This window comes from Diachasmimorpha longicaudata, chromosome 12, assembly GCF_034640455.1.
Source record: "Diachasmimorpha longicaudata isolate KC_UGA_2023 chromosome 12, iyDiaLong2, whole genome shotgun sequence".
Taxonomy (NCBI): domain Eukaryota; kingdom Metazoa; phylum Arthropoda; class Insecta; order Hymenoptera; family Braconidae; genus Diachasmimorpha; species Diachasmimorpha longicaudata.
The window spans coordinates 6268671-6290577 of NC_087236.1; the positions used below are offsets into that span (position 1 = coordinate 6268671).

Consider the following 21907-nt stretch of genomic DNA (forward strand, 5'->3'; position numbering starts at 1 on the left):
TTCAATCACAAAACCCATGTTGAAATTGAAATATTTATTATCACAAACTATTAAATCAATCGTACAGTGTAAATATAATAGAAAGCTTATTCAATTAATTCATAATAAACTTTAAAATTTTCAAGGTATATGTATACATTTTCAATTGCCAAAAATTGCACCGTGCAACAAATACATGATTTGTGAAAATAATTCAATACCAATTAAACGACAGTAAAACAGAGAAATTAACACTTCATGATCTCTTCAATCGAGTAATTTGTAAAATTCCACTGATCGTTCGTACTCTGGAATTAAAAATAAATCCAGAAGTGAAATTTCCTCCAGAAGGCACCCTTTAATGACAGTATTGTATATCTCACTTATGAGTTATGTAAAAATAATCATCGAAATTAATCTACTATGTACACACAAAAAAAAATATAGAGTTTATAACCGATCAGTACTGTCAGATCATACAAATTTTTCATATATATATTTTTCATCTCCCGTGTGTTCCTTTAAAAGTGCACATCTCGTTTGCAAATTCACCATAAAATATATATACTCATAAATATAATAGATATGTTTATATCTTCATTTTTTCATGATTGAGAAATTTGATAACTCGATGAAATATTTTACTCTCCCAAAACTAGATAAAATTCTGTAATTTTTTTCTCTATCTCACTCTCTCTCGACTCCTCTCGCAACTGGCATTTCTCAATCAAAAATAATTCACTGTGGTCTCCCTAGAATCATTACAATGTTTACCGCAGACAGAGAAAATTACATATCTAAAACAATTACAGCGATGAATTCGTTAATTAGACATTAAAAAAAAAGGAAACACATAGTCTTAAACAATAACAAAATTCACCACATCCTGCTAAGAATCACAATCACTCAATTGTCCGGTCATCATTGCTACATCAATCGTCCTCTATCTGCAACTCTTATTTTTCTCTCGGATAATTGACTGTGAAGGCACTTGAATTTTTCCAGTTACAATTCTAGCCGTAAATGCGACAGAACAAATGTATTTTTCGTATGTCTTCAGATAATTTTAAACGTTTAATTGTCTGGATGCCGAATGACTTCAACGAAGCAATAAAAAAGGACATTTTTTCAAGAAAATGCCAGGTTTAAAAATTCATTCTATTTTTCTACGGAATCACTCGTTCCTAAATACACAATCAGAAGTTACAATTTCGATTTGTTTATGTACAAATTCATAACGCAATTTGTTTTTAGACAATATTTTTTTTTGTAAATTTACAATTGATAATTCTCTCAGTAAATTTCTATTTCAAAATAATCTTCGATAAAATGGAGAGAGCATTTTTCTACAGAAGTGCATTGTCGTGCGATATCACATAATTGGTCCATCGACAAAGTTTAAAAGATAATTTTATTTCTTACGGCTCTCCCCAATTTTCAGGTTGAAAGGCCCCGATTCAGGCGTGATGCGTCATTGCAGCAGGCAAATTATAAGTAATAGACTCTTATCAGCTTCACACTGAAGCCTCAATATAAATGTTTTTAAATTCATCTTTGAAAAAAAATGCGAAAGGGGAAAGAATTTGGTCCGACAGTTTCAGGATTGACTTTTATCGGTTATTATCTCATCACATGTGAATTGTTGCAGCTGTGTAACGAGCTTCACCTCGTCGCCAGTTCCACTGACTTGGACGGTACTGAAAAATTAAGAGGGTTATGACTATTGAAATTATCTAATCAGGGCATTCAAGTATTACGTGAGCAAGTTTTTTGTCTTTTCTCGAATTCCTCAACATTTTTATTCACGGGGACGATTCGTGATGGTAAATCACTAGTTCAACTGTGCTCATGCAATATCTGACTGCTTCCAGTTAAGACAGAATTATCGCATCATAAAGATAGAATACAACATACATCTCTCATCTTCGGTGGCAGGGGAATAAAGAAAGTTAATCATTGGTTTATCATCGTCGTAAAATTCGTATATTTTTTTAAAATGGTGATTTGATTTACTCACTCTTATTAGCATTTGACCAGATGCACTGTGAGGATTACGATAAGCGTAGGCGGCCCAGCCTGCCAGTCCTGCGATCAGTGAGACGACCAAGAGAATCCCAATTATTCCGGAGACTCCCATGTGATTCATATTCATGTGTTCATGAGCTGAAAATATCAAATTGATTCTCCACACAATAAATTCACCCTCAAAGTTTTCCAGAGCGGTCTGACTTAATTTTAACATCGAGAATTTTATTTTCATTCTACTGAAAAAAACTCACTCTGTTCCAAAGCAGAATAATCCTTGGAAAGTCGATTAGGTTCAACACTAGCCGAGGATTCTCCCTCGGCGCCGCCCCTGGCCAGCTCATGGTTAGCTGTCTGATCAGAAAAGTTCTTCTTAGCTGGACAACTCCCGACATCCTTAATACTCTTCATATCACAGTCCTTCTCCACCCAGTCCTGCCTGTTCCTGAAGATGCCTGTGCTGCACTGATTCAAATTTGGGCACCACTTACACTCGAATTTCGGGACCTTCGTCAGGCAGTCCATGCAGTTGTCCATGTCCAGACACGTGGGCAGGGCTTTGAGGTAGATAACTGTCCAATTTTGTATGTCCTGACGATTGAAGTTTACACGGTGATACTCGTAGATCGTTTTTCTCCGGACATCTGGAAGAGACAGCAATTGTGGATGACTAAAAAAATTTATCTATCACCTTTAAGCACCTGGATAGGGTCCAAGAGTCTAGATAAATCTTAAAATACGATCGCCAGCTGTCGGCGACACATACAGTCTACTCTCTGTCTAGTTCTAGTTCCATTTCGAAAGTTTCTTTCCACAACTTCTATTTTTAAATGAAAATACATACAGAAGTGAGTTTTGTCCATGATGTAGGCGTCGCTGAGACCCACTTTAACGGGATGGGCCTTATCCTCAATGTCTTCAACCAAAAGGGGCATCACTGCGTAAACAAATACGATATTTCCATTGCTGTGGAGGGTCACTTGGAACGTGAATGGGCCAGCCTCTTGTTTATCTTGTAGAATAACTTTTGACCACTCGACTGTGAAAGCCGTCCCTGGGAGATTAATGAATAGTTAGTGGGGTCAGTTGTTAATTGTTATCGACAGATAAATGCAGTGCATAAACGAGGAATTTATTCGTTATTTGTCAGTTTAATTATCAATGGGGAATTTAATTATCGTTTATCAACGGTTTGTCAACTACTTTGATTTCCGAGCAATATCTCCGAGTCAGAGGGAGATAGCGAAAATTTTATTATAAAACAAAAGAAATTGATTTAATTTAACTGCCCCACGAATAAACCCCAAGGGAAAATCGTCCAATTAATAATTTTCATTCCAGAGCGATAAATATGCTGAAATTACAGCTCCACTTTCGTAGGAATTCCCAACAATTCACTTACCATTGTCGGCATACTTTACATGACTATCGCCCGACAGTCGTGTATCGAAATTCGCCATCAGCGGGGCAATGTACTGTGTGGCAGCGAGCCAACTGTGCACAAATTCCCCGGTGTACAAGAATCCTCCTGTTGCAATTGTTATATTACGAACTTTATGACCATAAAATGGAAAATCAAAGGACAGTTTGACAGTGGCTGCCCTACGATGGCTGTCACTGAGGAGATCGTTGATCTGCTTATCCGGATGATTATCGAGATCCACCCAAAAGCTCCTCCCTATGCTCTCGTCCACGATGAACGTACTGTTGTAGTACTGATAATTGTCCTCCTCACTTTTAGTTATATTGTTCTGAGAGAGGGTTTTGTTAGTTACATCATTGAACTTGCCAATCATTATGCCATCTATGTCGGACGAATTTGTCGAGGGCTCGGTCTGGGTCAGGTTGACTTTTGTTGTTTTGTTGTCGTCTCGAGTGGGGCCTTTATCCTGCGTTGCATTTGCCCATCTCGTCTGATTCGCCCAGACGACCTGGGAAAGGCAATAAAAATCGTCGAGTTAAGGGACGATTTTATATTTCATCGAGAGCAAATGTAAATTAATTTTTTAAATTCATTCCCAACTTATTCTAATTAATTTTTATATGCCCCCCATCCCTCTCATTCACATAAAATTTTTTTTTTCAACTAACCGGCGCTCTAGTGGTGCTCGGAGGTGTTGATGCAGCCGTCATATTCTGTCCACTTTTTCCGGGCTCGGGTTTCACGGTCGGTGCAATAGTTGAAGAGATTGTTGGTGCAGTTGTTGAATTAGAGGCGTTGTCTGTCGAGTATGTTACATTGGCTGTTGAACCGGTTTTCACATTTATCAGTGGTGGATCATGAATAGGGCCCAGTGGTATTGGCGAAGTTGTCGTTGGATTGGTGGCTTGAGGTGGTTCAGCGTAACGTTTTTGCCTGGAAACATCGGCCACATCTCCATCCAACAGCACGTGCTCGACGGTTCGCTGGCTCTCGTCGATGGTATTGTAATTGTAAAAATCATCTGTGAACATTGAGAAGAGGTTTATCGATTGATGAAGGAATTTGTGGGCTCTAATAGGGATGATGCTTTATTTATTGGCTCAAGTGAGTCAATGGAGGGAGGGAGAACGAGACAAATCGAAAGGAGCACGCGAAACGTTCGGTATTGAAGTTGTCGAGCAGAGGCTGTTAGCAAATGTTTAATGAAAATTCGTTTCAATTTGCGATACGAGATATTTTTTCAAACAAATCCAGTCCAGAGCAGGAAAATATATTCATCTCACACAAGACCGGAGCCCGTACGAAGAGATAATTTTAAACTCACTTTAAAACGAATCACTGACAATTGTCCCATCCCCTCTGGGTCTCCCTGTTGCACACATTGCGGATATTTCTCAATGGCTTTTGGCTCACGCAAATGCTCAACTCATTCTAAAGAAGAACAGGAACGTCGGTGGCTATTCAATAAGTCTCATTACCGATACCCCGGCCTTCAATTTCTCCTCTTATTTTTCTGGAGATAAAATTTTCTCCAGTTCTTTTTCCTCCATCTGCTTTTGCTTAATTTTACTTCACGAGGAACATCACGAGTGGTCGATCATGAGGGTATAAATAAAGTGAGGAGGCACAGCGAGTGGTCGATTCACTCTCGAGGAGTATCGAACAAGGCACCGTTGGGTGCAACGGCCCACTTAGTGAACAGAAAAATCGCTCATGCTCGCAAAAAAAAATTAAAGAGTTAATACTGAGACCGCAGGTTGTTTGAATATGTTATATATTTGTGTATTATTTAATTTTATTTATTGATTCACGATTTTTTAAAATTAAATAATGATTTAAAATCCAATCACCCCATTGGCAATCCTCTGAGGTATTCTGCTCTTGAAAATTATTAATCCGCGAGTTTATTCCGCTCGAAGAAAATTTAATTTCTCAAAAAACAAATCGTTTCTCTCACCGATTACTCGATTAATAACCGGATGAAAAAATTCAATACCATTTGGAATCGAACTCGCAACTCGCACGCTAGCCGCTGAAAATTCTCAAATCGTTTTCAATAATTAACGCTGAGTCACGCCTTGATTTACAGCCCAGAGGAAGCGAAGTAATGAAGGAAGAGTTTTTCACATTCGATCATTATCTCGAATGTTTCAAGAGTATATCGAGTCGAGTGCTGCTATGAGGATTAGGTACTTGAAGACAAGAGGGAAGGGACGTATCAATATCAGTCAGCGTATTCTGCCTTGATTCTCTTCAAAATGCCATAAAATATTGCCCGGATATTTCATAATAATTAATTAAAATAAAAATCAATCCTCGAACCCAAAGTATGATATTAAAAATTTTTTTTTAATCAATCAAGCTCTCGATTAATAATAACATTGATTGTCTCGCGACTCGTGTGATATGGCGCGTCCTTTCGTGCCATTCAGTGCCAGCTTGTCATAATTATTTTTCCTGAAGAAGTATAATCGTCTTTAATAAATGTTGACGAACGTCGTCATGACAATCGATACAAGAGAATTATCGGAAATAATTATCGAACGAGGAAATAATTAATCCATTGCTGCGCATTAAAATTTTCTGTGATACAACAATTGCTCAGATTTTAGTAAATATCTCGGGACCTAAGGTAGATAGCCCAATTTTGAACATGACAGTTTTTGTGGAGAAATTAACAATCTACAAAAAAGGTTATGACAAAAAATCACCTAGCCCCCTTAGGTTCGGAGATATTCACGGAAAACTGGGCCGATTCTTCAGCAGATTTATTTGAAGAAAAATTGAAAATTCCGAGGAAAAGTCAATTTAATTTTATGGAAATTATTTCTCGGACTTTTATCATTCAATAATACATCCACTTGATCGTAAAAACGGGGATATCATGTTTACATGAAACGATTTGAATGGAGTTGAGAAGTGAAAGCTGGTGTGGGTTTGTGCGGTACATCTTAGTGGGATTCACATAGAGAAGAAAAGGTGTTGCTACTGTCATTTGGGAATAGATAAAACCCACTTCCTGTCGTAACTTCCTCAGAATGACTTATGAAGAATAGTAAATTAACGGGGGTGTGTAGGAATTCCGTAATTTTTTGAAAATTTTTCACGGTATTTACGGTGTCGAATGTCTTTTATGAAATGGAGGCGGGATAATGAGGGAAATAATTGAAGAAAATGATACGATTTGAATTGGAGCTGTCATTACTTAATAACAGAAAGAACTAATCAATTAAAAAATAATCAAAAAAATAATTGAATTGAATTGTATTAATATTTAATAAACCATCGAAAAAAATAAGTTTTACCCTTTCATTCAATTATTCTGAACAACAATTCCATTAAGATAAAAAAATCGTCACCTGAAGTCGACAACAAGCAGTCGAAGATCATGAGAAGAGCGAAACTCCCATTTGATAGTTCTTATCGTTCAATTACATAAAGAGAATAAAGTTCACATCATAAATTTGTCCTTCTCATTTTCTTCAACAAAAACAAAGACTCGTAATCTGCTCAGCTGATAAGTTGCTGAGCCTAAAAATAATCTTCTCGTAGCAAGAAAATTTATCTGAATGCACCATCCACCCGTCCTCATTAATCATTCCCCTTAATTCCGAGAAAATGATTTTCCTATACTATATTCCTCACGACACGTGACCTGCACATGAGGACCTGTTTTTTATCTCAAATTTCACACCCAGTGGACAAAAGACCACCGGATCCAATTGCATGTCTCAAGGTTTTTTTTATTTATTAATTTCTTATGGAGATGAACGAGAAATTTTTTAAAGGATTTATTAAAATTCCTGATAATTCAGGGGAGAAATAAAAAATAATTAAAATTAATTATCAATCATATGGAGTTCTTTAGCTTGAACTCATTCTCTCGCTGGATAGTTTTGCCATTAACTATTTTTTTTATGCTGTCGTCGAGCGAAAAATATATTTCCCAGTGGAAGTCGTAAAATGACGCAAATAGATCATTTTTGGTTGTAGTTCTGCCATCGGAATCGCAGAGTCCCTCAACAGATCGAGAATTTGCGATGGGAAATGCCGATACCAATTGGTTTGGCAAGTGAGCCTTTTAACATCCCACAACTTGAGCCTTTATTTATGAGGGGAATTGGCGAGTGTGAAACATCCGACAGTTAATGTCAGAACGTAAATTGTAGAGGGTTCTTGGCTTCGAGGATGTCTTTAACCTTTTTTCACTCCCCCGAAGGGGGATACAAAGCGGACTCTGTTCTTGGTGAACATGACCTCTTCATAAATTCGGGGGGAAAGGGTTTTTAACTGTTTGAGGAGCTGGGGAGTTAAAAATTTAATAAAAATTACCAGAAAAAAAATATTTTCAATGAAAGGACATTTACAACTCCATTACAGTAACGAGAAGTCCTCAGGAATTCCTAATTATTTAATTTAATCACTTTATGACCATTTTCATTATGTCAAGTCAGTCTCAAGTTCTGTCGGTTCATCAAAATTCCAGATTTACGAAAATCTGGAGGGATTTTCATCCACGAAATTGAAATAAAATCCGATACACATCTACGTACACAGCAACAGTAATAATGAGTCTCGCATATACACAGGTAAAAGTAAAGTTACATGATGACGTTGCGGAAATGAAAGTTGCAATACATCGTGAAAACTTTGATTTTCAACCGCTGGAAGAGATAAAGAATAAAAAAATAGTGTTATCGGTTCTCCCATTGGCTCCCCACCGCCACCCCTGGGAATGGGCGAGACGAGTCATTGTCACGCTTGAATCGGTGAGATCTCTGAGACACTGAGTCGTGCCACAACTCAAGAAAATTGTTGAGAAAAAAAAAAAAGAGAAGACGGAAAAAACACCTGAGCTCTCGACCTACTCACGATCACGGCGAGAAATAATTCGTTTGAAAGTCAACCGCAAGCCATTCTCAATTTCCCAGATTTCCGTAGATAAAAAAATAGAGAGGAAAATCGTTCGTTTGGATCGAATATCACTCGATAAATCGAATGCGTTTCACGTGAACAAGTCCCTAACCGTCTTAATTAACGTTTAGAACTGCGAAAATTATTTTTGCAATGAAAATTTACGTAAAATGATGGAAACATTTACTCAAACGATCGATGAAAAACTTTTTATAAAATCCATTCTGAGGATTTAAAAAATTCTATCAAATTTCGTAATTAAAAAAAATATTTCTCTCTCTGCGGATCATGTAAATTACTTCCCTTTCATTTCCCATGATTCTCCAAATATTTTGACGTACAATCGTGTTGTTAATCCTAAAATCCCCACACGAGCGCTCGGATGTAATTAAATCCTCACGAATCCGAGACTGCGACTAATCGTTTCGTCATTGAACTTGAAATTCAATATGCGAATTAATACAGCTGTCTTGTACCATTGAATATAATATCTCTCACCACCTCAGCGACAACAATGACAACAAAGTAACGAGGAATTTATCCAAAGGAGACAAATAATATCAGACCTCATTTAAAGATCGTACGTTTCCTTCGACAGACGGGAATAAATTCCACACGACTGCGATTATATTGTACAGCCTTTGCGTAATCCCAGAACACATTGCCGCTTACATAAACACAAGGACGTTTTTCTGAAAAAAAAAAGGACAGAAGAGACACTATACTCCGCGCAGTTATCTTGTTTGTACATTTAATGAGTCTTTGATGCGCACCTCCGAGGAGCCCTCACCAGATCATCAGAGACGTCATCGAATTGTCTGTCATTCCATCGTCAATTGGATATTTTATAATTTGTTGAAGACAGCGAGGAAAAACTCATTCGATGAGGTGGAATCGCCGACTTGATCGAGAAAAATGTCTTCAGCGTTCGAGTTGCGAAAAAACATTTGAATAAATCGGAAAAAACTGCGAATAAATTCCAATGCATTAAAAAATATTTATTACCCAACGTTTTGTAATGAACAATTGCAACAATGAAGAGAATTAGATAAAGTGAGTTAACATTTCCCGATGAGAGCTGTTGTGGACAATCAATAAAACGTAAAATTACAAATTCACTGATTAAAATTTAATATTCCAAGTAATTTCTGGTTAAACTCGATGATGAACACACTGGCGTCTGTTTTTTTATTCACCATCCATATTCAGACTCGTGGTTTGAAGCAAGAAGGACTGGTTCAACGAGTTCCAACCGGTCGTGATAGTGTAACATCGTTGAACTTAAAAAAATGTGGAGAAAAAAAAATGCATTGAGCCTTGGATTCACTGGGATTAAAAAATTCTATTATAAACTCAACGACCTGACGGATCTTCTCAGAGATAATGTAATCCGTTAGAGGAGATAACGTCCATCATTCGGGGATAAAAATCGAGAAATAACGCAATGAAAAGTGGAGATTGAGAAAACGAGATTAAACACGTTTTGCAAATTTTTCGTGTTGAAAAATATTGTCAGATAAATAATTATTCATTGCAACCAGCAACACGATTGTGGGGAGAATCATTATCAGGGAGCTGATTACGATCGTAAATTTCATCTACCGATTTCTTTGTAATTAAATTGAATGAAAATTAGCAGATTAAATTATCCTCTTTCGTTTTTCCTCAAGTATTTAAGATAAAAAATTCTGTAGACAGAAATTTCCTGTATTTTTAATGTCACCTTTTGTAATTCGTCCTGTCATTATATCCTCGAACAGGAAAAATCGTTAACCCGCAGAAAAAAAAATCCTGGAGACTTTCGTGGGGAACAGAAAATTTATTTAAATTCCAAAATCGTTCTGGAACTTGGAAAAAATATTTTTCGTCTGGATTTCCCCTCGAAAAATGACTGGAAAGGATCGTAGACATTGAGAGGCGGATAGAGGACCGAGGAACCCCACAGCTGTGAAAACAAGAACAATAACCCAGTCAACGACGACACCACCACTATCTCCTGCCAGTACCGGCTGCTTTGTTCTCCACGATGTTCAGCATGTACTCACAGCTGACTCTATCCCGTATGTCGCCATGTGGCATTACATCCCGAGTCTTCTCAGATTACGTGATAATTAAATATTGGATAAATTCTCGAGTAAACAATTGCACAATCGGTGAATTAATTGTGATGTTTGCAGATCAAGAGGTTTTATTAATATGAACTCGGTGAAGTCTGAATTCCGCTGGGAATTTCAGATTAAATTGTAATTGTAATTGAGTTATTTAATTGGGGGATCGGGAAAACGCATCTTGATTTCGTAATTAATATATGAATTCCATAATTGTCGTGGGAAGTGGACGGCTCGCGGAATTGTTTCTCGTTTCTCCAGTGCTAATAGAGCGCAATGGATTGTTATTTCAATCCAGGAAATTTCTCTGCTTTCTAATGGCCGTGCGCTCATTCCCTTACGACCCTTCGCTCTCTAGACAGTTACAAAATGTCTAGTGAGACTGAACAAAGGCACATTTGCCACTGACAAATGATAGAAAATTTCAGTGCTCATTTAAATAAAAATCCAGGAGATCAGTAATTTTTTATATTAATAAATACCAATTTTCTGATATTTTTCTTGGAAAGAAAGTATTTTACCGACTCTATCGTTGGCATTTTCCGCGGAATCGAAAGGTAAAATTAATAAAAAAGATGAATAGAGACCCGTAAATGCAAAATGATCGGGATAAAAAATATAAACAACTGAACGAAATAATTTCCAACCAACGAGTGAAGGGATTCGCATTGTTGTTCGCATACTCGGCCATTGACAGTGACTTCCTGTATCATCGTACCTCCTCACCAGCACGTGTTACATGCGCCAAAAATTTATTCCTCCGCAATTACGTTTGTCATTCTTCTCCTGCTAAGACGAGCTGATGAAAATAAGAACCCGGGGGCCTCAGGGGACGTTGAAATTAACGAACATGCGTCGAGCATGTGTGTGAAATTGCACACGGGGTGTGTTCCAAGAAAGTAATAAATCGTCATCCACCGGAGAAACCGAGAGTTGGGTTTCGTTGCAATGATCAATCACAAAATATTTTTTTTTTCAAGTCCCGAGAAATTTAATTGACACGAAAATTGAAGACAATGGATAATATATTCATTGAAACGTAAATATCTCCGTTTTGTTCTTTTATTTAATTTTCATACTGACCAACGTCTGGAGCACGTGATTAATCGTCTCACCATGACAACAGATAATGCGGATTATGATCTGGGAAACGGTAAATAATTTCCTCATCCGATTTCTTGAGCAGTGAAACGACCGGCGACACGAGCGAACTGAAATAAATTTTTTTTCCACTTCTAATTGCTCATTTTTTTTTTACTTTTACCCTGGAGCTGGAACAATCACCGGACGCATATTGTCGTTTTAACGTGTGCTGGTGCAGAGTGGCGCAAGCCAGTGAGCAAAAGTCTGGAACGATCCGCGTCGGTGGCCAACGCGAATTCGACACGCTCCACGATCATCCAACCTTTCCCTTCTAATTCTTCATTTTTACTATTTTTTTTACCCTGTCTTTTCTGGGTGTGCACGATTGCTGCGGTCATTGCCTGCTGGCCCTGACCTTCGGTCAACGTGAATGTGCATCTCCGTATAAAGAATAGGATCAATTTCCGAGGCCTGGAGAGACCGAGCTTATGCGCCCTCGAACTTTCGAAGTGAAAATCAAATCATCGGCAGAGTCAAAAAAGAAAAATTTGATTTCATTGTCAAGGTACTGATTAGAGCTTCAAAATGAGCTTAGATTAGAGCTTCAATCGAATCTAAAGCGATTAATTTTTCCAACAGTGAATTATCGTCTTAATGACTGGGCAGATTCATTATCAAGTGATGATAAATATTTTGTAAATCGAGGGAACAAGTTTATCGAGCTTGATCATAAATATATATATTTTTTAGAGGGGAGAGGGGGAAATGGCTCGACTTCTAGACCATCGAGGTGATTACGATATTATCTATCTCACTAATGACCCCCCGTTTGAATAATTATCAGGTGTTCCCAACAGCTATTTTCAAGTTCTTCAATATTACCACACAATTTTTTTTTCCTTTTCAAATCCAAATCTTCCCTTAATTTAATTTTTCAAATAATCCAGTTCCAAGCCATGAGACAGGACATAAACGTACGTCATAATTACAGTTATCGCATCGTTTGCATTATCTAGATTGAACCAGCGGCGATAATTAATTTGTCAAGTCTCACGTGCCAAGTCATTCCCAAGACTTCAAACTTTTTTCAATTAAAAAAATATTTCTCTGCAAAAAAAAAAGAAAAAAAAATTAATTTCAATGATTCCCTCAATCAATCCCCTAGCGATACACAGTCGTTAACAACTGCCTCCATCAAGACAAAATAATCGATTGCAGACCCGGTTGTCTTGACATTCAAGCCTCCATTAGCAGTAAAACCCCAACAATAGGGTCATCGGGTCAAGTGGTTGCTCTCAACCCATTCCATTGAATTAAAACAACGCGAGCGACAATCACCAAATGGAGAGTGAAACGACTCGAGCCTAGTCCCCCTCGGAAGGGCCACAAGCCTAATAAAAATAATAATAATATATATATATATATATAACATGTGATGTCTTGTTTCTAAAACGGGTCGTTCGTGACGCACGGAAAAGCGCGAAATTGGCGGGGTTCGTTGCACTCTAGTCGACGGAGACTGCTGGCAGAAAATTTCAAACGTGACTGTTTCACGGACGGCTGTATTAAAACCCACGGTGAGGATATACATTGGGGCTCTATACATGCTGAAGATGTACGGATATATATGCAGAGGCATCATCCACCGCTGGGTATTAACCGCATCGCCAGCAGTTGCCTGGCCTCGCCCTGACCACTCGTACATTGTGGGTTTGAAGAGCACATCTAAGACTTTACGGGGGAATAATTTTATTTTTATTTTTTTTCGTCTATTTCAAAATCCGAGTTCTGCGTTGTGAACATCATTATTGAGATTTCCAGGGAACGAAAGCGTCAATCGATAATTTATTTATACGATTTTTTTTTGTTCGTATCTGTGGTCGAGATAATCCCACAATTAAGGGGATTATTTATTGTCTCAGGTAGGTCTCTTTGTCTCCGGAATAGCAATAAATGCTCGCTCTGTGGATAAATTGGAATGCACTTTCAATCTCTCCACCTCTCAACCTTGTAATTCCGAGGTATCAAGTCATCCCCTCGAGAGAATGAATTAAATAAAATTTTGCATCATCGATTCGCTGGTCGGGAGAGGGAAAATGCAATTCGAAGAAACAATGGGACTGTTGAATACGAATGATGTCACTAATTGAGTATAATTTGTGGTACAATGGCTTCATGTCATCCAGATAGTTCTGGAGGGAGTGACAACGCTGACACATGGGGAGTAACACTCGAAAAATTACGTAATTTTTAGGAGTGAGTTGGGGTCTAAAAAAAACGTATGGATTTTTATCTAAAAAGGGAATTGGATATATTTAATTATGTTTTTGCAAAAATAATTAATTTGTGAATGCGGGGAATTACCCAATAAATTTGTCAGTGATGTGTAATTATTCTTTTGGCAGTTTAAAATTTATTTTTTCCTGTTACGTTCGACGACTGAGCTGAAGGCTATTTATCCTACTTTAAATAAAGTGTTGGCAAGAACATCCGGTGGCCAGATGGGGGAAACCCTTCAATAACACCCTAGATAAATATAAATTCTCATGAATTTCCAGAAAAATATTATTCTAGAATTTTTAAAATTATTTCCCCGTCACGAATTAAAAAATAATTTCCTCAATTTGACTAGGGAATCAACAGCAATTATTCATAATGTTCTACTGCATAAGGAAAAAATTATCTGTAATTTCATGTTCATTTACTTTTTTTGTAATTACGTAATGTTTTTTCATTCAGTTCAACGACACAATCGACAGGAAAAAAATTATCTGCTCAATGAACAAATAAAACTATTCTAAATTCCAACGTTATTCCTCGGATAGTAAATTCCGGAATTTAAATAGTACAAATGTAATCAAGTGAATTTAATCTTATTGTCAATTGCCATTCAAGTGGGAAGTGAGTAATTTCATGGGAAAATGTCGGAGCATCTTTTTTCAGCTAATAATAATTTTAGCAAATATGGTTCTCGACATTTCCTCCCAGTCACTCATTATCAAGATAAATGAATATTTAACCTGGTGTGAATAATTCCCTTGTTACGGTTTCACGACATAATTCTGTAATAACATATCTCAGAAATGAATGACCTCAGGAAAAAAAAATGCCGGCTGACCTCTTTCATATACCGTGTCTTATACCATATTCTCATTACCAGACATTTTTACGATCGAGTGACATTACTATCAAGACAATTGAGACCATAATTACCCAGAAAACTCAACGATTCAATTGATTTCAAGATCGTTTGAAAGTTACCGAAATATGTGACCACAGAATTGAAAAAAAAAACAATAAAAAACACTTTAGTATTGTAAAAAAAATTATTGCACAATACCCAGTGGTTTTTACATTGAAATATTTTTTTTTCGTCTGTATAAAGTCATATCCATTGAACTAAAATTTTTTCCCGCATCCAACCTCCCATTTCTCTCTCCCTACGGGCGATGGGGTGAAAATACCGAACGTCAATAAAATAAAATATTCGTTCCACCCCATCCAAAGCCCCAACAGCCCGTAAAAATCGACGTGTCCTGTTTTCTCCAGTTCCACATTCTCCTGATAGCGGAAAATCGATAAACCCCTAGTACAGCCCTCACGAAACAATTTCCACCCCCTTAATCACCTCAATCTCCCGAGAATATTACCCCGGAGACCGTGGAAGAAACAGCCGCGATTAGTAATGATTATTTTCTCTCATTGTTTTACATCGGAGGCCACCGGGACTCGTGAGTAGAATCAACATGACTATTGACTATGCAAATTCAGGTACAGTAGGAATGAGTCCTTCAGCGCCAGTGACGATCGGTCCGGGATTTTTCATTACCTGAGGCCCCTTTAATAAAATTCTGGCCCCTCGTCCTCCTCCCTGGCACTGACACGCGATTATTCAAGTAGATGGAGTGCAACTGGAATCGATATGAGAACGAAAATAAACAAAAAAAAATGGCAAAAAGTGAATTCTTACTGGACGGGTTAAAACACGCCTGATCGACCCATTTTCCGTAACACAGTCGTTAAACGCTCGGAGAGCTGAGAGAACCGGACCGTAGAAGGTCTTTGGGATTTTTTTTTTTAATTTAACAACGTAACCTGACAGGTTGATAAGACCCAGGCGCCAGGTATTTAAAGGAAGGGGGGAAAGAGGGGCTCGGGATTTTTCGTGAGTGAAAGTTTTTATGAAAATATATTTTACTTTATGGGAATTATTTTTGGGGTGGAGATTCCTTCGGATTATCTTGGAAGGGGTTTCTGGGACAGCCAAATAAATTTTGGGGGCCTCTTTGTTTCCCAGATATTTATGAAATCGTTGGAATGTGAATGTAAAAATTATCAGAGGTCGAGGGGAATTTATCAAGTGAATTTTATGGAGACTTTAGGGAAGTGTTAAGCAGAACATGTAGAATTTTTAGTGACCGCAGACTGAGATATTTGTTTAAAAATAAAAATAAACACAGGAATTTAGGAACTACTCGGTCTGAAGAATTTTATAATTTTGAAAGTGACTTCTAAATTATCTGAAAATGTTTTTATTGGAAATTAAGGATTCAATTCCTAATTGAATTTCGTAATCGATGATGGAACCGTCAGTTCCCTATTTTTCTGATTTCTGTTCGCGAGGTAGACATTGAACTCAAAAAATTGAGGTCTATTTTCCCCACATGCGTCACAAATCTATCTATATAGCTGTCCAAAACTGACAGTGTCCTCTCCATTTTCTCACGTAGATTCGACTTTAATACGATTCCATTGGACCTCGATACAAATGCCCATATAAATCATAATTCTCCCTCTCGATTCTCGTTCCAATTCTCGAAAACAGATTATTCAAACACGAAGACGTGGCGAAACAGGTGTTTCTCCGTTCTCGAACTCAAGCATGAGTTATAAATAATACTGCGCAAGGCAGTCGTAACATTTGTTGTCCATCGATTTGTGAACTACACATGTATAGATGTACATAATGCCTCGAAAGTCATTTGCAATAATCGAAGAATTAAGAGAGTCTGTCGTGATTCTACCAGGATTCCATTTGAGTCATCACATCGACTAAAAAGTTAACCATAAAAGAAAAATATTCAACTTATAAATATTACAAAACAGTATTAAAACATTTTCCAAGAGTTAGAATTATTTTCTGTCACAAATATCAATTTTCATCAGCAAACTGTTTTATCGACTCGATCATCACATTGTTAGCTGAATATTACTTTCACAAATGGAACTTCTAATGACAGATGAAATCGTCATTCTAAGAATTCATATAAACACAGGAATTCCGTTATCCTCACCAAGTATTCCCCAAGTCTCAACTCCGTTACTCCTCAACCTTCAATTTTTCCCTCAAAAATAAATCGTCTGAACCACTGAAATAATTATCGAAAGACCTGAACCCCCTGCTGGAGTAAAATAACACCCGGAAGTCAAAATTACCCCCCGGAGTCAGCGATCTCATCAGACGCAATGAGTGATCTCCAATGCCCCCAGCCCTGGCGACAAAAAGGCCCCGAGAACTAAAAACAAATTGAACAATTCAACAACAGCTATGATACGGGTGCGGGTGTACATATCAGACACATTTCCCTTCTCCCAGGCAACCCCCAGGCCCCTCACTCCCCCGTCAGGAGACGTATTTTTTTCCTCATCGCCGTATGAAAATGTGGACATTAAAGACTCACCTGAAGCTCCGAGACTTGATCCAACAACAAGGCACAATGTGAATCCAACGATACACCCACGGACCGAGAAACACCACTGTTCACACGCCATATTTTTCCCTTTCAAAACTGATCAACAGACTGTTCTCGCCAATCGCCAGCAAATCAACTCAGACGGAATTAATCCTTTTCTCCCCGTCGACTCCACAGACTGTTCGATCCCTCGGCGAAATCTTCTTTTCTCAACAAAAAAATTTTTTTTTTGTTTTGATTCCCCGAAGGAGCCGACGTCCTTCAAGCTAGCCGTCCCTCGAGGTCGCTCCTCCCCCTCAAGCACTCTATTTTTTTTTCTCTCAACTCTTTCAAACAACACTTTTTGATTATGGAAAATTTATTCGACTCGTCCCGGACTTTTTGGGGGACAAACGGGGGTAGGGGACGGTTTCAACGGCTGGTTATCTGGTAACACTGGGGAAAAATGCGATGGTTAACTTGTGGGGAACTCGTCAGCGGAGAATTTAAACCGGTACTGCAAGGCCTCCGGGTTGTTGGTCGTACGACATTGTGGTACGAACTGCCGACAAGAGAGAATATGAGAAACTCTTGTGTTCGGGGAGAAAGAGAAGGGAATCCGTTACACGAGTCCGCCATCTTGAGACGTTTCTGAAAAAAGGGGGAGGTGGCACCACCTGGCGGCTGTGAGCCTGGTAAGGAAGAAAATTTTATATTTACTTAAGACTTATCGTTACACGGGTGTTTAATTAGCAGGTATGTAATTAATTCCTTAATGAAGTCACGTCAGATCATTTGGCAATCAGGGATCCGGGCCCTTTCTGCTCCAGCAGACCCACGAATAGATTTTTCAATATTTTACTTTAAAGGAGATATGTTACGTTTATAATCATGATTAATTATCAACTCACCCTCTGATGATGATTGATTTCTCATTAATAATCCCAGTCTTCGGGAAAATCGTAGGAAATTGGCGGCGTCGAACTACCTGGTGACACGCTTTCAATTTTATCGTCACATTGGAAGTTGGGGGCTGCGTTTATCGTGTGTGTTTGGTTCAAAATCACCTGTAAAAATTAATTAAAAATTATTAATTCAGGGGAGACCCAATTTACCGAGTCTCAAAAAAGCTTTTTCCCCCCATAGAACACTCACAGTTACATTCCACCCCTCAGGGTACGTCCTGTGGCACTTCCCCAGGGCCTCTCCAGGGAATTTCAATCCCCCATCGACCTCCACCTTCTGTTGATTCCTCCTCCGCATCCTGTACCCCCTATCCGCAGTCCTCCTGACCAAATCCATACCCCTAGCAGCCTCCAGAGCATCAGTCAGCCTGGCATCCCTGATCCTCATGATGTCCACCACCTCCTTACGTCGCTCCTTCAGCATCTCCTCCGAGAGGAGCCTGTCCTGGCAGTCCCTGACATACAGTCCGCACTCTCGGTGCCTCTGGCACACCACCAGGATCATCTCTCCATCGGATCCCAGGGGATTCACCCCTCTCTCCTTCAGATACCGAAGCACCTCCCCCCACACCTGCCCCCGAGAGAACCTGAAGAACTGATCGACGATGCAGAGAGTTATCGCGTCCTCCGGGTGCAGATCATCGGTTAAAATCTTGTACCGATCCCTCGTCCTCTCGTAGACTTCGGAATTCTCCAGGAGCTGCTTCCTGATGCTGTAGATTTTCGGTCTGGCTGATCCCAGCCATGACTCCATCGTCGGGGAGTAGCTCTCGATGGTTTTCGTATAGAACGAGTTCCTCCACTGGGCTCTCCCCATCAGGGGCAGCTCGATATCCTGAATGCGGCCATCGGGGGTCCTTCTGACGCCGATTCGCCGCTCCTCGTCCCTCCAGATCCTGGAGAGCAGAGACAGGAGTCCGCGGGACTTGTCGAGCCCTCTCCAGGTGCAGAGGTGGGGAATGCAGTGGGGGTCCAGGCACATGTCTGATAAAATTCCCAGGAAAACGACCTGGGGGAGACAGGGGGACTTCTCCAGGCAGTCGAGGATCAGATACGTCCCTCCGAGCTCTATGAATCGGGTGAGAGTCGGTGGTGAGGACATGAGACTGGTCCAGGTGTAGGAGCCCAGGGAGATGAGTAGTTTGTCGTCGATGATGAAGTCCTGGGTATGGGAAAATCGATGCAAGAGGCTTTCGATAATTTTTAGGGAGTTGGGCGGTGAGGTGGATAAGGGGGAAGGGTCGGCTTGGAGGAGGAGGTCGAGGGGTGTTAGGAGGAGGGTGAGAGTTGTCTGGGTTTGGAGGGGCAGCTCGGGGAGATGTGATATTTTGGTGATGAAGTCTGGAAAGAAGGAGAGGATTCTTATTTCAGAGTTAATTAATAGAAGGAACAGTTAATTCATTAACTGTTAATAATTTTCTCATGATTGTTACTCATTTGTTCTGCGGACCCTTCAGATCTTTCTGAAAAACATTTCTCCACAATAATTACTTACTAAAGAAGAGACTAATGATCCCCACAGTCTTGAATCGAGTCATTAAAGGGCTGTTCTGCAGAGCTATTATGGAAGATATAGTCCTGAGGGACTCAGTAACAATCAGAGAGGTCAAATTCATCGTCAGGCCCCACTCCAAAATTTTTAAGAGCTTCTCTGGGCCTTGGAATTTGATAAAATCTTCCCAGAGAGCAGGTACAAGTCTTGACAACGTCCTCATCACGTATGAAATCAAATGAGAGGAGTCGAAATTTTTTTGCTCCTCGTCGATGGGTAGCAGTCGCAAAATTCCGGAAATCACTTCGTTCTCTTTCATCATCTGTGGGAAATTTGGTACTAGTTCACTTCCATGGAATTCAGGGAGTCATCTCCGTGGGAGAAGTATAAGGAAAACATAATGAGTGCGAAATGAAATTACGGAAACGCAAAAGTGCGAGGTGACGAGGTGGCAGGAGATGGCTAGGAGAATCTTCACGAAGAACAGATCTTCTTGAGTCGCAGGGATTTGTAACGATTTTAGTGGAATTATGACTTCAGTTGCTAATCCAGAACTGACGAGATTCCAGGAGGGCATTGCTACCGCTCCAGCGAGGATTATCATCGCTAGATCGTTTCGGATCTTCTTCAGATTAGAATTTGAAGAAGACGCTCTAACACTTGTGGTAAAGACATTCTTCAGGGAACTGCAATTAATTAAATAACCGGGATTTTTTCGTGCTTGAAATTTATTCCGTTAATAAAAGGATTAACGTGCCTCGTGGTATCAGAATTTGGGGGCGATAGACTTCGTAGACCTCGGGGGAAGTCCTCCGAGGGTTGCATCGATCGCATCAATGCCCAGAGGACTCGCGTTATCAGGATGACTTCATCTTTTTCATTTTTTTCGTGAAAGTTTTTGAATAAATATTCTAATTTTGGTAGGAGGCAACTTAGAATATTTTCTCTCAGCATTTCATGGCCTATAACACGGTGTCAATGAACATTTAAAGGTCAGAAACTAACAGTCGTTATTTAACAAACGATCTATGGATCAAATAAATTATTTTTCCTATTACTACTTTTTCAATTAATAGTAAATTATTAATTAAATCGTCCGGGCTCACAAAAGATTTCTGATGTCATCGCTAAATGACAAATAACTTCCAGAAGGTCCTTCAATACTTCTGTAGGACAATTATCAATTAATCTGCAGAGAATCCCTGGAAGACTGGAGTTCTCCACAGCCTCCAGCAAATATTCTAATTTAATTGTGGCTACGTCCGGGTGCTTTGGGCGAGTTAACAGCCCGTGAAGAGAGGCAAGGAGTTTTACAATCTCCTCCTGTCTCGGCAGGAGAATTAATAAACACCCCAGATGCGTGAAGTAATGCTGAAGGACTTCAGAGCTCGTGAGGTTCTCCGAGGGCTTCTCCACCTCCGGAGGACGACGGATGGCGTCTAATATCATCAGCAGGGGCTCCTGGTACTCGGGAATTTCCCTCGTCTTCCACGCGAGGAACTCCAGGACTGCCACGATGTCAGGCAGGTCTTTGAGTTTCTACTCGTGAAGTTAAAGACTTTTTTTTATAACTTCCTCAAATAATTATTTGCTGCCCCTGAAATTCCCTGGGGATATTTTTAATTCGAAGGATACGTATCCCCGACTCCCAACTTCATCTAGGAACTCGTGTAGGAGCTTATCAATCCACTGTGTACTGTCCTCTGTCACGGGATCCCCTACGAGTTCCCTCAATTTCTTCAACGATTTCCCACTCCACATCTTCGGGATGTTTTCCAGAGACTCCAGGTTCTTCCTGGGAGTCTTGGCAACAACACCAGTGCGATAAATATCCCTCCGGACGTCCTGCATGCCCTCCTGAACCCCAAAAGATCCCCTGGAGGTCCTTTACTGTTTTCCAAACTGTCTCCAGATCGGCGCGGTGACACTGAAGGTAAAAAAGTCCTTTTGCTTTATCGGTCAGGGTACACCCCTCCATAATCATGAATAATTACCCTTCAGAGTGTTCTAGAAACCTCAAAAAAATCAAAAAAAGCTCGGGGTCTTCTAAAAATTGTCCAAAAAGGTCCCTGCCCTTCCACAAAGTCTCCACCCCCCCCATGAACCCTTCGAAAGGTTCTGATCAAATGATAAAGACGCCCTCTACAACTCTGATGACCGGCGATGCCGCCATTACCGGCAACTAGTCTACCGACTGCTTTACCGACCGAGTCCCCACAGCGTCAGACACCGACTTGTTTGCAGCC

At 39.5% G+C, this 21907-nt stretch overlaps 3 protein-coding genes across 3 annotated transcripts; all 3 read right to left on the reverse strand.

Moving 5' to 3' along the window:
* Nucleotides 1–19: 19 nt before the first annotated feature.
* Nucleotides 20–17755, reverse strand: LOC135167814 (plexin domain-containing protein 2). Its single transcript, XM_064131384.1, has 7 exons — nt 17214–17755; nt 4096–4448; nt 3407–3935; nt 2849–3058; nt 2259–2648; nt 1997–2142; nt 20–1676 (listed from the first exon to the last, which is right to left on the reverse strand). Exons 1-7 carry the CDS (start codon nt 17302–17304, stop codon nt 1608–1610), a joined length of 1788 nt encoding a protein of 595 aa, XP_063987454.1. The 5' UTR covers nt 17305–17755; the 3' UTR covers nt 20–1607.
* A 14-nt stretch (nt 17756–17769) lies between these two features.
* On the reverse strand, nt 17770–19980 carry LOC135167956 (cilia- and flagella-associated protein 69-like). Its single transcript, XM_064131694.1, has 4 exons — nt 19665–19980; nt 18360–19510; nt 18116–18271; nt 17770–17896 (listed from the first exon to the last, which is right to left on the reverse strand). The coding sequence occupies exons 1-3, from the start codon at nt 19978–19980 to the stop codon at nt 18140–18142; spliced, it is 1599 nt and encodes a 532-aa protein (XP_063987764.1). The 3' UTR covers nt 17770–17896; nt 18116–18139.
* LOC135167957 (uncharacterized) lies at nt 19894–21509 on the reverse strand. Its single transcript, XM_064131695.1, has 5 exons — nt 21297–21509; nt 20768–21200; nt 20667–20687; nt 20450–20623; nt 19894–20381 (listed from the first exon to the last, which is right to left on the reverse strand). Exons 1-5 carry the CDS (start codon nt 21420–21422, stop codon nt 20029–20031), a joined length of 1107 nt encoding a protein of 368 aa, XP_063987765.1. The 5' UTR covers nt 21423–21509; the 3' UTR covers nt 19894–20028.
* Nucleotides 21510–21907: the final 398 nt, after the last annotated feature.

Coding starts and splice junctions, on each gene's coding strand:
- LOC135167814 (XM_064131384.1), bottom strand. CDS start 17,304: ATGGCGTGTGAACAGTGGTGTTTCTCGGTCCGTGGGTGTATCGTTGGA. Junction 3,936..4,095: donor CGAGCACCACTAGAGCGCCG/GTTAGTTGAAAA, acceptor TGCCTTTCCCAG/GTCGTCTGGGCGAATCAGAC. Junction 2,143..2,258: donor TTATTCTGCTTTGGAACAGA/GTGAGTTTTTTT, acceptor TGATATTTTCAG/CTCATGAACACATGAATATG.
- LOC135167957 (XM_064131695.1), bottom strand. CDS start 21,422: ATGTGGAGTGGGAAATCGTTGAAGAAATTGAGGGAACTCGTAGGGGAT. Junction 20,688..20,767: donor GATGACATCAGAAATCTTTT/GTGAGCCCGGAC, acceptor TTTGATCCATAG/ATCGTTTGTTAAATAACGAC. Junction 20,624..20,666: donor TCGTTTGTTAAATAACGACT/GTTAGTTTCTGA, acceptor ACCGTGTTATAG/GCCATGAAATGCTGAGAGAA.
- LOC135167956 (XM_064131694.1), bottom strand. CDS start 19,980: ATGAAAGAGAACGAAGTGATTTCCGGAATTTTGCGACTGCTACCCATC. Junction 19,511..19,664: donor GATCATTAGTCTCTTCTTTA/GTAAGTAATTAT, acceptor CCTTCTTTCCAG/ACTTCATCACCAAAATATCA. Junction 18,272..18,359: donor CTGAGGGGTGGAATGTAACT/GTGAGTGTTCTA, acceptor TAATTTTTACAG/GTGATTTTGAACCAAACACA.